Source organism: Cyprinodon tularosa, unplaced genomic scaffold, assembly GCF_016077235.1.
Source record: "Cyprinodon tularosa strain WSP-4 unplaced genomic scaffold, ASM1607723v1 ctg407, whole genome shotgun sequence".
Classification (NCBI taxonomy): Eukaryota; Metazoa; Chordata; class Actinopteri; order Cyprinodontiformes; family Cyprinodontidae; genus Cyprinodon; species Cyprinodon tularosa.
The window spans coordinates 1,082,885-1,101,747 of NW_024039127.1; the positions used below are offsets into that span (position 1 = coordinate 1,082,885).

General features: G+C 42.0%; 1 protein-coding gene across 1 annotated transcript; it reads right to left on the reverse strand.

Annotated features, from left to right (window-relative positions):
• Positions 1-5,798: 5,798 nt before the first annotated feature.
• On the reverse strand, positions 5,799-17,615 carry zgc:113363 (uncharacterized protein LOC791449 homolog). The gene is made up of 5 exons (XM_038298418.1): positions 17,609-17,615; positions 16,343-16,420; positions 12,228-12,350; positions 11,965-12,159; positions 5,799-6,518 (listed from the first exon to the last, which is right to left on the reverse strand). Exons 1-5 carry the CDS (start codon positions 17,613-17,615, stop codon positions 6,247-6,249), a joined length of 675 nt encoding a protein of 224 aa, XP_038154346.1. The 3' UTR covers positions 5,799-6,246.
• Positions 17,616-18,863: the final 1,248 nt, after the last annotated feature.

Genomic DNA, 18,863 nt, shown 5'->3' on the forward strand with positions numbered 1-18,863 from the left:
CCAGTCTTTGGGAAACACTCGCGGGTGAAGTGTGTGTCATCCGGCGTTGGATGGGGGGTTGTAGACGGCGAACAAGATCGTCAAACCGACACATGGAAACCCACAATCCTTGCTAGTTCCTGATTGGCCCTCTGGCGTTGTGGCGTGGAATAACATAGAGCAGACCACGCTTCAATATTGGGCATAAATCAAAAATATCTGCATCATACCTGCGACAAGCTCATTGCGACACATTGCTTCTTCCACAGCCGCCCGCCCTTCAGGCTGGGAGGTCCTTTCTTCCATTAGACGGTTCAGTGAGGTCGTAGCTTGGCGGCGTGGTGTAATGATGATGGCGCTCCTGCTCAGCGAAGCGATGAGGAGATCATGCTTGCATCTTTTCAACTCAAGAATACTTTGATCCCAAAGGGAAAATGAAACAGATGAACCTCATATCAGAGAGGTTTCCACAACAAGTTGTTGAATAAGCAACCGTAGCGGCGGGTCTGGAGAAACATCTGGATGAAGACGCTGTTGCTGTAATGAAGAGTAGATTTATGGATCCATTTTATGGGAGAGCAGCTTTACCCGTTTCTCAGGCTTGTTGTTCGTGGATCTATTTGACAAAGATTGATTTATTACAACAGACTGGAACCAAAACGGACATTAATATGAAAACGTATCATTTTATGGACCTTTGTTTTGTTTCTGCAGTCTGAGATCAAAGATGCTAACTTTGCCGATTGGAGTCGCAAATGTTCTGAGCTACTTCTGATTTTTATCTTGCAGGAAATTGTGACATGCTAACATGTAGCTACAAGGCCCCCATAATATATTTGAATCAACGCCATAAGATATGGTTTTATATTTCTTAATTCAGATATAGACTATATCTCCAAGCTTTTATAATTTAACTCATGACGTAAGCTGTTAGCTCATGGCATTAGCCATTAGCTGATAGCGTTACCCCTTAGCTCATAGCATAAGCTATTAGCTCATGGTATAAGCCATTGGCTCATAGCACTAGCCATTTGCTCATGGCATAAGTGGTTAGCTCATGGCGTTAGCTGTTAGCTCATGGCGTTAGCCGTTAGCTCACGGCATAAGCCATTAGCTCATGGTATAAGCCATTGGCTCATAGCACTAGCCGTTTGCTCATGGCATAAGTGGTTAGCTCATGGCCTAAGCTGGTAGCTAATGGCGTTAGCTCATGGCATTAGCCATTAGCTGATAGCATTAGCCCTTAGCTTATGGCATAAGCCATTAGCTCATGGTATAAGCCATTGGCTCATGGCACTAGCCGTTTGCTCATGGTATAAGTGGTTAGCTCATGGCCTAAGCTGGTAGCTCATGGCGTTAGCCCTTAGCTCATAGCATAAGCCATTAGCTCATGGTATAAGACATTGGCTCATGGCACTAGCCGTTTGCTCATGGTATAAGTGGTTAGCTCATGGCCTAAGCTGGTAGCTCATGGCGTTAGCCGTTAGCTCATGGCATTAGCCATTAGCTGATAGCGTTAGCCCTTAGCTCATGGCATAAGCCATTAGCTCATGGTATAAGCCAATGGCTCATTGCACTAGTCGTTTGCTCATGGTGTAAGGGGTTAGCTCATGGTGTTAGCCGTTAGCTCATAACTAGGCAATGCTGAACCAGTTTAGAATGACAAACGCCAAAGCTATCAGCTTCTGTTCATGTTTTTCATCTCATCTTTTAGCTTCGACATGTAGGAAATATTTACTAAAGGGAAAGTGTGTCTCTGCTGTCCTCCATGCTGCATTCATTTATTCAAATCATCATGTTCGCGATCTCCGCTAACATTCTTACTGTTATTTTTTTTTCTTCAGATTTCTGCCTGTTATCTTTTATATAGAATAAAAAGTGAAAAAAACAGAAAGATGCGTTCGTTTTTTGTGTTTAAACACAACATCATCGGCCTCATGAGAAAAAAACATAACAGCCGAGTCCAACAGATCTGAACTGATCTTAGGTTATTTCTGGATTATAGTTGGTCTTTTCAGAATCAGAAATACTTTAATAATCCCAGAGGAAAATAAATTTTGCTACACGCTCCAATTACAGTTTTTTTTATTATATATATATATATATATATATATATATATATATATATATATATATATATATATATATATATATATATATATATACATACACATCCATCCACACAAGATAATAAAGATAAAAATAAAAAAGATACAAATATATACACATGTAAAATACACATATTTTCTCCATCTTTGACACAAAAAGCTGGAATATAAACGACATAAAGAGAAAATATGAGAACAGAAAGTAAAAAAAAAAGGTTAATTCAATTCAGTTTATTTCTATAGCGCCAATTCACAACACGTCATCTCAAGGCACTTTACAGTTCAGTTGGAAAACCGGTTAATTGCATCGACTCATTGACTCAAAGGCAATACCTGCACTAAGCATGCTTGTAGCGACAGTGGAGAGGAAAAACTCCCTTTGAACAGGAAGAGTCAGAGTGTTCAGCTCTCAGAAGTCTGTTAGTTCAACAGGAAACTTCATCCCAGATCAATGAAAAAGGCTAAAGGAGATTAAAAGAAGGAATTTTTCAGCTTTTTGAATTAAATTATAGAATGATATATTCATTAAATCAGTAATGCTTACTGTTTTTGCGTCTTAAAAAATGATAAATGTGAGGATTAGATTACTAAATAGCAGTTATAATGTATTTAGACTTGTTTATGTTTTCTTCTTATTTTTCAGGGTTTTTTTTCCTATAGTAAACATGATTATGGGCGGATGACCCTGATCAAATTGTCGTACTTGGTCTGTAGTATTGACAAGTACTTTGATGATAACTGAATGAATAAAAATGTAGAAATAAAATATGTTTTTTGACGTTAGAGGAAGATTTGAAAATGTTTCCTCAGGCAGATGAAACATGTGAGAATGATGGAGTTGCTGCCATCTGTGGGATTGTTTGAGTATTACAACCATGTGCTTGTCGGAGTCAAAAGAAATTCAGGACGTTACAAACCAGCCGCTTTTCTAAATGTTAACAGGGGCGGATTTAGGAAATCTGGGGCCCTAGGCAAAGACAGGCAGGGGCCCCTCTGAATGGAGAAGACGACACATAAACAGCCCCATTCTCCAGATAGAGAAATGTTAATAGAATAGACATCCATTATCTGTTCTAGGTTGTGTCCCTCTCTTCTTGTTTTCCTCTCTATGTTTTGTACTCAGCTGACTTTTCATGCTGTCTCTAAAGGAATGAAAGATTTTTTTTCTGAGACACATTTTTCTGATGGTATTTTAGTGAAAGGATTTTTATCAAAAACATAATTAATGTGCACAAATGAGGAATAGTTGTAAAATACATCCATTTTCTTACACGCTTATCCCAAATGGGGTCACTAAGGGTGCTGGTGTCTATCTCCAGCCATCTACGGGCGAGAAGCGGGGTCCATTCTGAACAGGTCAAAGGTCGCAACACAGAGACAAACAACCACTCACACACACTCACACCTAATGGGACATTAGAGAAGCCAAACAATACAACCTACACATTTTCCTGATTCCTGTGTAGCTTCAGAGCTGTGTTCAAAATCTGGTATTAATAATCTATATGTGACATTTCTATGTGAAAAAAGACATTTAGGTTTGTATTGCTCAATTTTCAATCTGCTTAGACTCAAATCTCCACAAACTTTGCTGCATGTGGTCAGAAAATTCAGTTCCTCTTATTTCATATATTGATTTATGTTATTTAGTCACTATTAAGGTTTTCACTGTTTCACCTGCAAGGCCACACAATTCCCCTGAGTGAGGGTGTTTGAGGACAAGGCATACTTATTCCCAAAACAAACCAGATTCTTTCTCAAAGTTTATTCATAACATGTTACTGTTTAACCAAAGAGTCTGTAATTTGTTTGGACTCTGACTACTTTCCATGATTGTAAGTAAGGAGGAACGAACGCTGCTCAGGCAGAACAGGGCTGATTACCGTAATAAAGGCCGCATGATGAACCGTTCTCTCTTTGCAAAGATAAAATAAAATGCAGACTGAGTGAAATCCACCGATCTCCGTTTATGCAACTAGAGTAAATAGTTAAAGGCTTTTTTTCCCACTACACAACATCAGCTCTTTGGTTCAGTCCATCAGCTACTCAAGATTTCCAAATTGAAAGTTTTATTTATATATTTAAGTTCCTGTTAATCTGTTATTCTTCACCGGATGTGTTCCTTTTTAACCCATTTATATCATCTGAAACATTTAATGGATGTTCTGTGTATTCTGGTAGATTTGGGAGGAGGACTTCCTGTATGATGAGGACCTTCTGTAGAGAAGGACCAACCCCAGCGTCAGTCTGACTACCTTCCATATCTGCTTCTTCACCCGACACGGCGATCCACACCGTGTGCGATCCGTTCTTGCATCCAGACCGCCCTCCCCCAAATTCTTTTGAAATAAACTCTATGCGCTTTTGTCTTCCTTTGTCTGACTTCCTGTCTGGCTAAACCAGTCTTAAGAAATGCATGTGCCTTGCTCCATCATCTGTCACGAATAAAGTCGATGGTTTTCTCTGCCAGGCCACGAAGAGGAGCTCTCCATCAGGCAGCAGCACCTCTGCGCCGGTGGGAACCTCAGCATCGTCCGGAACAGCTTCTATTTTGGATGGACATAAAAACCCATCGGTGACGATACAAACAAGCAGCTCGCCTTTGATCCTGCGTTAATGTCAGCGGGCAGGAACCAGTGTCTTCTCAGTGGTTTCCCGTTTCCTGTCAGAATGTCCTGCCGCTCTGTTGCAACAAACACAGACTTCCTGTCCGCGCACGGCGCACATCCTCTAACAGCCACCCCACCCCATCCAGGCCTGTCAATCTCTGACGCACAGACACCATGGGAAATACCGCTGTAGGCCTCACGGTTTATCCCAGCGCCAGAAACGTTATGCTAACAGTACGTCTCAGAGGTGGCGACGGAAACGGCAGCCGATCTTAGGAACTCAGTGACAGCGTCAGCGTTCAACACCGTAGTAAAAGGGTTTCATATTCAGGGTAAAGTTAAGGGATTAAATCAGTGCAGAGCAGGGCTGACATCATGTCATCTCCTTCTCTCTTTTTTGGTAAAGAAAATAAATAAATCCATTAATCTCCTTTTATTTAACTGGAATGTACAGTTGAATACCTCTTCCCCACAAAAACATAAAAGTCTTAAAGGAAACATCCGCTCATATTCAGGATTCAAACTTCTGAAAGTTCTATAAATCTGAAATGATTCCATCCTGTTCAATAAATGATCAGTGTTTTTAATTCAGAGTAATTTTCATGTGAATGTGCTTTACTGGAGGCATCCATGTTTGTCAAAGAACACTACTGCCACCTACTGGTTTGTGACGTCACGGTGCGGTATCGGCTGTTGATCAAGTCCCAGTGCTGTATCTGGTGTTTGTCACAACGCGCTATTATCCAAGTCATCTTGAAAACATTCTTCTTCCAGATGTTGGCTACATATTACGGGTTTTTTCTCTGGCCAGAAGTTCGATGGCAAATCCTCCCTCTTCAAGTTGGCGATCCAACGACCAACCCGTCCGTGGAGGATCAGGAATCAGAAAGGTGGAATAACTCTTTTTTTTTTCCACTTTTACCCGATGTATTCCAGCATCCAGCTGCCATGCACGTGGGCATTGTCAGTTTCACTATAGCTCTGGTGAATTTCAATGGTGAAGTCCTCTGGAAATCTTCAATAATTGTTGTTGATTGCAGATGTGTCTAGTAGTTCCCATTGATTTAGCTTGGAAAGCGGGGAGAATGGCGCTAGGCTTACCGCACCGTGACGTCACTGCTGGAAGATGGCAGGAGGGAGGGGCTACTATATTTGGGCAAAGATGGCCGCTCCCAGACTCAGTGATCATATCGTATTAGTTTTAGGTATAAATAATGATCCATTGATTGTTCCTTGTTGAGCGGACTTGTCCTTTAACACAATAATGATCTAAGTGCTGGTTAGCGGGCTGGTTCTGGTTCCAACGGAGGCTTTTTCCTGTCGTTCTTTTTTTCTCTCTGTTTGGCTCATCGACGGATTTAATTTCTGAAGAAATCGTTGAGAATTGCTGCTTTGGAGCGGAGAACCTTCAGAGGAACTCAAACCAGAACTGTTCTTGGAACCTCCATCTGTTTACATGATAGAACCAACCAGACCTGTTTCGACCAAAATGAGAGAACTTATCTCCCCCTCTGTGACATCATTCTTTAGCCCTTCTCTGATTGGCTGCCCTAGGAAGGGAAGACGATGGAGCAGCACTCCAAACAGATCTCCAGGCAGTCTGATGAAGCACAGCAGTTCTCCAACATCCCACAATCCAACAGCGCCTGACAGGCTTCCTCTGTACAAGCCGCTTCCCCCGCCGCCTCCATGCAGCAGCAGCACGCCGAGGCATCGCAGCAACAGGCCCCGCCCACGGCGCAGGCCAGACACTCCCCCAGCGCCGAGCACATGGACATCAGCTCGCAGAACAGGCAGGCCAGCAGGCAATGGACGCAGCAGTCTGTGGAGACAATCAGCATAAAACACCAGACAAATACTTCGATATTAGTGAGAAGAAGCAGAGATGGAAAACCTGGGAACGGTTTTTAATTCCATTAAGGAAATGGTAGAAAAAGGGTTAAATTGGTTTAATTGACTATATAAACCCAGCCCATACCATGATGCACCCATTTAACATCACAGAGCATGAATGCAGGAACTGATCTTGAATTCTGGTTATTCTGACCTTATTCCTTTCCTCTTTCTATAACAGTTTATGCAGCTTTGATTTCTGTTTCACATTATTTGACCTCAGTTAAAACGACCCAGCAGCTCTCCTCTGCTTCGGCTTCAGCGTCTGATGTTCCGTTGGTGGAAACCAGAGCGGTAGTTGATGGGAGGAGTGGGATGGAGCCGCGCTGCGTGTGTTCTGCAGAGATAAGCCGCCTGTCATGTTGCTGTAGATAAACAGTGGGATGGGAGTGAATTTGAAATTCTGCCCAGTCTGTTTTTGTTCAGTTTCAGGGTCTAAATGCCAGATCACAGCAGCATTCAGACGGTTCCAGTCACGCCTCGACATACACTATATTGCCAAAAGTATTTGCTCACCTGCCTTGACTCACATATGAGCTTAAGTGACATCCCGTTCCTAATCCATAGGGTTCAATATGACGTCGGTCCACCCTTTGCAGCTAGAACAGCTTCAACTCTTCTGGGAAGGCTGTCCACAAGGTTTAGGAGTGTGTTTATGGGAATTTTTGACCATTCTTCCAGAAGCGCATTTGTGAGGTCGCACACTGATGTTGGACGAGAAGGCCTGGCTCTCAGTCTCCGCTCTAATTCATCCCAAAGGTGTTCTATCGGGTTGAGGTCAGGACTCTGTGCAGGCCAGTCAAGTTCATCCACACCAGACTCTGTCATCCATGTCTTTATGGACCTTGCTTTGTGCACTGGTGCACAGTCATGTTGGAAGAGGAAGGGGCCAGCTCCAAACTGTTCCCACAAAGTTGGGAGCATGGAATTGTCCAAAATGTCTTGGTATGCTGAAGCATTCAGAGTTCCTTTCACTGGAACTAAGGGGCCAAGCCCAGCTCCTGAAAAACAACCCCACACCATAATCCCCCCTCCACCAAACTTTACACTTGGCACAATGCAGTCAGACAAGTACCGTTCTCCTGGCAACCGCCAAACCCAGACCCGTCCATCAGATTGCCAGATGGAGAAGCGCGATTCGTCACTCCAGAGAACGCGTCTCCACTGCTCTAGAGTCCAGTGGCGGCGTGCTTTACACCACCGCATCCGACGCTTTGCATTGCACTTGGTGATGTATGGCTTGGATACAGCTGCTCGCCCATGGAAACCCATTCCATGAAGCTCTCTGCGCACTGTTCTTGAGCTACATGAAGTTTGGAGGTCTGTAGTGATTGACTCTGCAGAAAGTTGGCGACCTCTTCGCACTATGCGCGTCAGCATCCGATGACCCCGCTCCGTCAGTTTACGTGGCCTACCACTTCGTGGCTGAGTTGCTGTCGTTCCCAAACACTTCCATTTTCTTATAATACAGCTGACAGTTGACTGTGGAATATTTAGGAGCGAGGAAATTTCACGACTGGATTTGTTGCACAGGTGGCATCCTATCACAGTTCCACGCTGGAATTCACTGAGCTCCTGAGAGCGACCCATTCTTTCACAAATGTTTGTAAAAACAGTCTGCATGCCTAGGTGCTTGAATTTATACACCTGTGGCCATGGAAGTGATTGGAACACCTGATTCCAATAATTTGGATGGGTGAGCAAATACTTTTGGCAATATAGTGTACGTCATCCCTTCAGCGGGACTCACAACATTTAAACAGTTGATCCTGTTTATCAGTGCAGACTGTGTAAAATGACGGCGCGTCATCCGTTAGATTGACGGTTGGTCGTGATTATGACTGGTGGCGTTTCAATAATTCACCTCCGGGACTCCATCCGCCCCCAATAAGAGGAGGGGTGTCACTGAAAACCCACACAGGTCCAGTTATGTAAAAAAAAATAAAAAATTGTCCCACAATTGGGAAATTCTCCCTGCTTTTAACCCATCCAGCAGTGGGCAGCCATTGTGTGCTTAGGAACTGCTCTGACCACTTGGCCAAAACGCCCCACCCTGTGGCCCCACAGGGACGTCCTATTAGAAACACACCCACAGACAGATCATTTTACACCTGTGCTTTTCTTTAAGACATTACAAAAGTCAAGTTTTACTTTATCAATGATGTCACTCATTTGGCCATTGATGTCACTCACTCTACCAATGAGGTCACTTATTTCACCAGTGGTGTCATTTAGCCAGAGATGGGAAGTAACGAAGTACAAATACTTCGTTACTGTAGATTTTTCTGATATTTTTACTTTACTTTACTACTTATTTTTATGGCGACTTTTTACTTCTACTCCTTACATTTTTACACAAATATCTGTACTTTCTACTCCTTACATTTTAAAAAATTGGCTCGTTACTTTAGTTTTGAATCATTTCAATGGAGTTACCGTTATTATTTTTCACGTCATCAATACCAAATTCAATCTAATTGGATGGGAATCTACGTTGCATTTGACGCACCACTACAAGATGAATCGACAGATTCGGCGGTATTCATTGGCGGCAAATCATTGCAGCTTGGTGGCGGTGGCGTTAGCATAGTAGCATGGACGACGAGATGATTGAAAATGAACACAACGGAGATCTAGTCCTATTGGCAGACATCCATTTAAAATGTAGGCAACGGCATGAAAAAAGTGGTTTCTACTTTTACTTTTATACTTTAAGTAAATTTACAAGCCTGTACTTTGTTACTTTTACTTGAGTAAAGAAGTTTAATCAGTACTTCCACTTTTACCAGAATATTTTTTAACACAAGTACCTGTACTTTTACTCAAGTACGGAAAGAGAGTACTTTTGCCATCTCTGCATTTAGCCTGGTGAGACCATCCTGATCTCGCGAGCTTTCAAGGTTTCCCTCGCAGATCAGTCTGCAGACTCTCCGTTAAAGACAATTTGGAGCCGTTCACCAAACGAACGTCCAATCAGCGTTGGCTTTGAGGCGGGTTGAGGTGTGACGCAACGAGAAGCGCGACAGTTCAGTCTAAAGAACATGGTGGCTTCAGCCGATGAAACTAGCGTTAGCGTGGCTATCGAGCAAGTTTTATCGGAATTACAGAGTATTTCTTCACTGAAAGAAGAGCAAAACACTGCTCTGGAGGCTTTTCTCAGAGGAAAAGATGTTTTTGCTCTTCTCCCGACTGGTTTCGGCAAGAGTTTGATCTATCAATTGGCTCCTCTTCGTCGTCACTCTGTTAGTACGTCGTATGCTTCGTTGATCTGATTGGTTTATTTGGCCCGTCTATCACCAACATAGGCCAATCAGCTAACCAGTATTTTCGCCCCTTCCCAAAATTACTTCAACGGAAGGTTTCCAGATGGATATGCGGAGCAAATCCATCTGGCGGAGTCTGGTAAAGTGTCATTTGCTCTAGCAATGAAGTCACTTGTTTGGCTAGCGCTGATCTACAGCCTGGTGTTAGCCCTCTGTGGCCCATGTCCATGAGACTTTGTTCTGTTTGGGGAACTTTGAGACTAAATTACTTGCAGAACCTTCCCCTTTAGCTACAGCGCACATATCCAGCAGGGAATATAATTTAATTTATTTAAGATCAGACTCAGTCTTTCTGCTTAGTTGTCCGTTAGGAGCTTGAGGGGCTCAGCTTCTCTCCTCTAAATCGGTTTGATTCAATACATAAAACACACAGATTATTTTATTTTCAAATCATCAACACTAACATTTTCAGCCAAGAAGTTGAACCCAGCGCTGACGTCCAAGCCACCTGATATGGACCACATCAGATAAACTGGAAAAAAAACACCATGAGCAGGAAACCAGGCTAAGTAATCCAATGTTAACTCCCTAAATGATGCATGCAGTATATATAGCCCTACCTTGTCATGCTCATCCTTGTGAAAATTCTTGCAACAAACTAAATTATAATAAAACTAAAATGCTTTCTTTAAACCAAACTACGATGTTCCTCTTATATTTGGCGAATTTATGTTTGAATATTTAGCAAAAATATGTTGTGGTGCATGATGAGATTTTGCATCTAAAGGCTAACGTTTGCCGTCTTACGTGCATTGTTGCCAGGTTGGGTTGTTGATTTCATATATCCAGGCAGATTATTAAAATCTTTTGGGCTGGAAAATGTGAGTCAGAGACGGCGCTGTATGTGTGAGTGGACGTTACGCAGCAGCGGTCACTGTCGCGTCGTGTTAATAACCAAAGGCAGTTCAACTGCATTATAGAAGTCTTGGTGATGGTTGTTGTGTGATGATTGAAGATAGATCAGTTAATTTATAATGTGTATTCGTATTGTGTTTCTCATTTGCGACTCACGCCCGGTGGGCCAGTGTAGATGGAAAAAATGGCAGGGCTGAAAATCGTTCCCAGTCCGAGCTTGCAGGGAACCATTTGAATACTGCCAATGGGTAAGGGCTCTTAGGCTTCATCAGAGTTGGGCAAATCTCTATGGACACTTTTGTCACACTCCGGGCTGTATCCGGGTGCAGGCCAGGTTCTCTCTCTCTCTCTCCTCAGCAGGGATGGACGGGCAGGTGCACTACATCTGAGCTGATCATAACCCTTCTTAAGCAGCTGGAACCAGGAGGAGGGCGTCAGTTCGTTAACGCCACTGCGTTGGTACAGACCTAACCCAAACATTGTCCTAGAGATTCTAAAACCCTTGCCTAAATCCTGCTCTGAACCTTTACTTGCAGAACCCCTGTTTCTGACCCTTGGACCCAGCCGTGGACCAAAGACCTTGGACCCCCCGTCTGAAAACAACCAGGAACCCGAGAGGGATCTCGGGTTATCCACCGCTTAGCCCTCCTACCTGCGCTCACCTGCCTGTCCATGTCGAACCACCAACCAGGGAGAGAGTACTGGTCAGCACTCGGACCACCGGGGACACTCCCCCCAAGATTGGACCACCGCCTCTCTACAGTGAGTGTCAGCCCACCATAATCCTCCAGCAACTGTTTCCTGACATTCACCAGTCTCATCTTCTCTGCAGAAGCCCAGAAGAACCTGACCAGACCATACAGCTTCCAGTTCACATCCACTATCTTGTTTTTCAATAAACCTCTTAAACCTTCACCTGCCTCTGTAGTTGCTCTCGTCCAGAGTCACCTTCAATTATGACAACTTTAGCCAGAGCAGAAGTGTGTCCATAGTCACCATGATCAGTGCGGTCCGAGTAGTGACTCCAGTAAGGAAGGAGCTAGGATGAGTTTGTGTGTTTGGATAAGGCTAATCTACAATGCCAAAAACTGTCCAGATTCAGCACCACAGTCCGAAGTTCTTTACCTGCCGACAATAACGACAACAATCTGCAGTTTTCTGATACAGGGCAGGATAACCTCAGACAGATCTACTCACCATTTCCAGCGACTTCCTTAATGTGGGCGGCATCTGTCTTAAAGGAGGCGTGGCTTTTTGTTGACGACAAGCGCTTTTCATTGGTTCTTGGATTATGGACCGTGTTACAGTTGGACAACCGTGGAGGAGGAGAGGTGGAGGAGGATGATGGAGGCGTGCAGACAGAGGGAGGGTACTCTGCTGAGCTGACAACACCTAGGAGAGAAGAGTAGTCATCACACATGACCTCAGACACATCGACTTCATGGTACAGAGAGACTCACCTTTCTGTTTGTCAGGGGCGGGGAGAAGTCGAGAGTTGTCATTGGTGGAAAAGTTGTCTGTTAAAGATTCCTCGCTGCTGTTGGCTTCTTGCAGTCTATTAGTGAGACTGGGTGGAACCTGACCTGCAAGAAACATACGGAATGTCATGGTAACAGTGATACCTACAGACAAGAAGCCAGAACCAGGACTTTATGGGTCCTGGTTCTGGCTAAATCTGACTCTAAATCCTTAATTGTTATTTTGTTTAAAATGTAAAAAGTCGTAACTTTTTCAAGAAACTTAGGACTGGAATTCCTGAATTCTGAAGAGCCTCAGTTAATCCTTCTTCTAGGTTTTAGGTGAAGGGCAGCCATGATAGTTGGATGTGGTAACGATGCTATAGAGTGAGGAACTGAATGATTTTTTGGTAATGCCCAGATTCACAACAGAAGGTTCACATCCATCTCCCAGGTTTTATGACGGATGGTTTAGATCAGTAGGACCTTCGATGATGGACAGTTTAGATCAGAGTTTATTCGTTTTAAAACATCTCAGTGTGTTCTTCTTCAGGTCTCCAGGATGTTCCTAATTGACATCAGTAGTTTCCTGTCAAACTCTCATTCACCATAAATAAATGGAGGAATATCCAGATATTTAGAGAAGATTTGGATCTGATATTGTTTGTAAATCGGCGGACATCTCATGGTCCTCAGGAGTTAAAATGCCCATTGATCAGGATTTAGGCAGAGAGCTGATCTTCAGGCTGAACATTGGTTCTGCTCTGAGGACCTGTTGGACCTTCTGTTTGTGACGGGTCATGCTTTATTCTGTCTGTATTTATGCTGTTATGATTGTGGCCTGACTGATCGGCTGTGTTTACTTTCTGCTCTGCTCCACAAGCAGGAAGCTGAAGGCTCACTGTTTCCACCTGTAATAATCAAACTCACTCCCAATCAGCCCAACTCAGCTCAGCTTATCTGGCCTCATAAGTCTTGACCAGGGATCCAGTTAGTACCAGATTTTTTGAAAGCCTTCATGTGAGTAGATTTCCAGCGTTCTTTCCTTGCTTACCTGATCTCATCTTGTTAGAAAGACTGAGAGAGAACCTGGTTTAGTTCTTTTGTTTCCACTCGCACCGCTAGCAGTGTGACATATGCTGAGTCTTTTTCTTCATAAGTTTCTTCGTAATAAACAAAGTAAGTGCCTCGATATTAGTTTACTCTTTAACTGTTCTGTATTAATATCTATATAGTTAATATCAGTCATTTGGACCTTATGTTTTTCCTGCTGTTCTGGTAAGCTGCTGTGATTGCTAGTGCCGATTAGCCTTTGTTGCTAATAGTAATTCAGTTAATACTGCGTCTGCCTAGAATTGCTGTATTTGAAGCTACATAGCTTGTGTTATTGCTACTGAACCAGCAGTGATTGGATGGGGCTTGCTGGGATTTTGGTTAATTGTTTGTTTATTTCTGTAGCAGTTTGTGGAGATTTTTAGTAAAAATCCTTATTTGGCTCATAAGCACTTTTATGTTTTTTTCATTTTTACAGACCACATGGTAATGGTAAATGGCATGTACTTATATAGCGCCTTTATTCAAGTCAGAAGACCATACACATATGCTCCATCATCCCAGCACGTGTTTCACATGTAATTATGCAACTCAGCCTGTTATGGAGGATGTTCTGTGTTTGGAGCTATATTAAAGCTGCCGATCATTATCTCCAGTCTGCTGATCCACCCCTCCATCCATGGTGTTGGGATCTGGAGGTTTGTCCACTTTCTCCACCAGAGGGCGCACGAGATCTCCTGGAGCCTGAGCCGACCGCACCACCCGTCTCTCATCTGCTCATCAGGAGATCTGTACTTAAGTAGGCGGAGGGCTTCACTCCAGTGCCAGAGTGTTTGCCAGTAACGGTTAGCAAGCCTGAGCCAACCTGTCTGTGAACTCTGACTTTCTGCAAATCAAACCTGATCCCGTTTTTCTCCTCTCTGCTTCCCAGGTTGATCCTGCCTGAATATCTGAAACTCTGGAGAGTTTCTCTGCCGGTGATCTGTCTGCTCGTTCTCAGTAGGACTCTGGAGAGCTGTCTCTGTCAGGTATCTGCCTGCCCGCTCTCAGAAGATTACTGGAAGGAAACTCAATCTGTGATCTGCCTGCACTCTGTAAGCTCTGCCTCCGCCTCTGCCCTCAGCCTGCCGACAACCTCTGGACCCTCTAGGCCCCCCCCCCCCCTGCAGCTCTGCTCCATTTCCGAACAGGTACAGACCTGAACACTCACAACCTGCAAAAGACCTGGACCTCCACTAATCTCTCTGTCCTCCTCAGCAGTGAACCCACTCGTGACCAGTCAAGCCCCCTCTTGGATCTAAACATACTTTGTACATTTATTATTAATAAATCTTTGAACTTTTTCATCTGCCTCCGAGTGTTCTGCATGTGGGTTAGACACATTAATCCGAACATGACACATGGTGCCTCTTCAATCAGCATTCCTATTCTGGCTTAAGATGTAGAATAATGTGCTACACATGTTGTCGGTTTCTGGATTTCTCTGTCTCACCTGCCCTAACTGGATTCTCCTGCCTGCTTTCTTAACTTTTGGACCACAATCCTGTTTCTGATCACTGACTGCTTGTCTCAGTGGATCTGTTTGCCTAAATCTGCCTCCATGGTCCTGACTCTGCTTCTGTTCTCTGATCTGCTCAGATCCGTTCCTCCTTCTTTGCAAATTCAGAAGGTAAATCATTTAAAGTAAAGTTATAAATGTTATTTAGTATGTGAAAAAAATATTAACCTCAGCGTTAACTGCCCCTCTCTACCTCCGACTGGCTCACTTCATGCCTACAGTTAACCAATGCAATCAATAAAGCCAGTGAGTACTAGCCAATTAGAAGCAGAATAGCATAGGTGATGGCTTTACCATCCTATCATGTGGGATTTAGAAGTGGGTATACACAATGCCAATTGAAAAATAAGTGATTTATGCCGTATACCCGTATATACTCTGGGCTACACCCCTGCATGTAAGCAGCGCCAACAACATTATGTCTCTTTTAATGTCTGTGGCACCATTTTTGAGTCTGGATCCGATTCCAGGGTGGATTTTGTTTTTCCCACTTGGTTTCCTCTTGGGTAACTTTTCCTCTCACCTGTGTAGCGATGTGGAAGCGTCCCATTGGTTCTAGGCTGGTCCAAGATGCATTCTAATTGGTTACGATTCTTGACAGCTCCACCCACAGCGTCAAAAACATGGTGGGGAGATTTTAGATCCATCCTGTCAGAAAAAGACAATCTTATTATTGTGACGGAAACTTCTGTTGTTTTTGTTTTTATTATAATTGGTATTATTTTTAATCTTTATTAGGTTTGGCTGTTTTTATTCTTATTGTTGGAGTAGGTTTGATATTACGGATGTTGTAATTGTTGTGTTTAGTTTAGGTTATAGCTTTTCTCATTCTTATACTTTTATTGCTTCCATGAAGCAGAGGAGTTGAATATATTTGATCAAACAAATGTTTCAGGAACTGAACAGAATCCCAAACTCTTGCAGCTCTAATTAAACCATAAATTAAGCTAAATGAATCAGAACCAATGAGGTTGGGATCAGAACTTGATTCTGTTGGTTTAATTAATCCTAAAATAAACTGTTTCTGTTTACATCTGGCTTTAGTAAAGGTTTGGAAAATAAGAACAAGATGTTTGATTCATCTAAAACAGTTTGAAGTCTGAACTCGGCTTCATTTTTCAGGATTTAATTCCAGCTCCTGGGAACATTTTCCTGATCCGCTTCATGTTCTGATCCGGAACAATCTGGGACTTTTGACCTCACAGGATCTGTTTGGACTCTGAGGATGAACGGCTGTTGCCTTTACCTTCTCCTTCCATCAGGAAAAACAAAGACCTGAAACTACACGCTTCCACACACGAACCGTTCTGGATCTGGAATGTTCTTAAAGCAACTCAGAGTGTTCAATAAAACAAACAGAAAACAAGCCTGGATTTAGTGTAGAACATGAGTTAGAAAGCCTGGGAGAGCCATCGGAGGAATAAAACTGGACTCTGTTTTGCTGGGATTGAATTAGCGCAGAACCTCCAGCAAATAATCCAGAAAAACCAAGTAAACTGTTCCTCACCTGCAGCTTGGCTCTGCGTTTGCTCCTGCTTGTGTCTCCACAGCTCATGGGTCTGAGGATCGCTGCCGGCAGCCCTTCCTTTAAACCCCCCCACCCCACACGCACACCCACACACACACACACGCACACATACACACACACCCACTAACTGTGACCAAATCTCCTACATGTTTTACTGCAGTTAAATCAGATTAAAATTATTACAGGAAAATAAAGTATAGGTATTGCATAATTTTAAATTCTAATGAGAATTAAGATACATTGAAATATATATATATATATATTTTTTTTTTTTTTTAACAGTGTCCTGTCTGGCGATGTGGCAATAAGAATAATTGTCTTAATGCCAAAAAGAGCCCAGTGGAGCAGTACCTGGGGAGGGGGTCGTTACTAGAGGGCCCCACCTTCTGATGACGACCCCCACCTTAATTTTATTTTGCATTTAGACACTTAAATCTACAACATTTTCACAACACACATCTATGTAGGGCATTGTCTGAGGGGGTTGGGGGTCAAGGGCACCGGGGGGGTGGGGGTGCTGGAGTGACTGTATCTAATCGTTTTGCTAAAGCTTTCCAGATTATTTTAATATCCACATTAATTAAGGATATGGGACGATAGCTGGTGGGAAACATAGAATCTTTGCCTGGCTTAAGCAGGAGACTAATGGTGGCAGAATTCATATTAACTGGAAATTTGCCATTATCTCTAGTTTCCTGCAGCATTCTGTGGAACGTTGGGGCCAGAATGTTCCAGAACTCTTTATAGAACTCAGTAGGGAACCCGTCTGGACCTGGCGCTTTATTATTCGGCATGTTTTTTAATGCTTCCTGAACTTCAGCTGTAGACAGCGGTGAGTCCAAGGTCGCTCTTTGACGTTCTGATAATTTAGGAAGAGTTATTTCATCCAGAAATCGCTTGATATCATTATCTGATGTATTTAACTGTGATGTGCATAAAGATTTATAGAAATCTCTGAGGGCATTGTTAATATCCTCCGGATCCTGTAATATTTTACCAATTTAGTCTGTAACTGCAAATATAGTCGTTTTTTCTTTGTTTATTTTTGGCTGATTAGTTGAGAAACTTCCTGACTTATTGCTATGTTCAAAGTTTTCTGTTTGGAGTCTTTGAATTAAAAATATATTTTGTTTTTCAATATATTCATTTAATTCTAGTTTTATTTTACCAAATTTTTCATCATCTGGCGAGCTTGTTTTTTTTTGTTCTAACTTTTTTTTATGAGATGAGAATGAAATAATTTACCTCTCATCGCTGCTTTTCCTGCTTCCCATAGTATAGATGCTGATGTTCCTGGAAAATCATTGCTCACCAAGAATGAGGCTAACTACGATTGAAATTTAAGATTTAGAATAAAGGTAAAACATTTGATTTTAACATCTGGATTTAATATTTAGAATTTGATATATAATTTATATATAGGTATAGGATGTTTAAATAGATTTACATTTTACATTTAATTATAAGATTTATGATACAAGTCTTAGGACCAGGCTAGAAATTTTTTTTTATTTTTAAGAATACAGTCGTAACATTACAAGAATAAAGTCGTAACATAACGAGGATAAATTCGTAACGTTACGAGAATATAGTCTTTATATTACGAGAATAAAGTCGTAACATTACAAGAATTAATGTTGTAAAATTATGAGAATAAAGTCGTAACATTACGAGAATAAAGTCCTAAAATTACGAGAATAAAGTCCTAAAATTATGAGAATAAAGTTGTATATTTACAAGGATAAAGGTCGTAAAATTACGAGAATAAAGTCGTAAAATTATGAGAATAAAGTCGTAAAATTATGAGAATAAAGTTGTATATTTACAAGGATAAAGGTCGTAAAATTACGAGAATAAAGTCGTAAAATTACGAGGATAAAGTCGTAACATTACGAGAATAAAAACATAACATTACGAGAATAAAGTCATTAAATTATGAGAATAAAGTCGTAAAATTACGAAGATAAAGTCGTAAAATAACGAGGATAAAATCGTAATATTATGAGAATAAAGTGGTAATATTACGGGAATAAAGTCATCATACCGCAATCCATTTCAGAATAAAAGCTTGGAGCTCCGCCCAGCAGATGACATCAGACCAGCTCCACCAATCAGCAACCAGAGTCCACTTTGACATCCTGCCCAGTTTGATGCTGCTGCTAAAAGATTTCCTGATTTGTCAAACTGGTGCTAAAGTAGAACTTCCCATGATGCTCCACATTCCTCATTTTAGGGAAGAAGATATTAGAACTTTATTCTCGAAATAGAAAAAAACAAACTTAGTCTCTCTCTAATACTACATCATATTATACATAGATATTGGACTTAGAAATGGGTTTAACATATAATTCTATAGCATATAATTGAAATAAAAATAGGAGAAAAAGGTTTTACATGTGAACGGAGTTCGGAGTACTTTCTACAGTTGATGTATTAACCTGATAGGTTGATAAAAATGTTTGGTCCTTAGCCATCCATCGTAGGAATGGCCAGACTAATT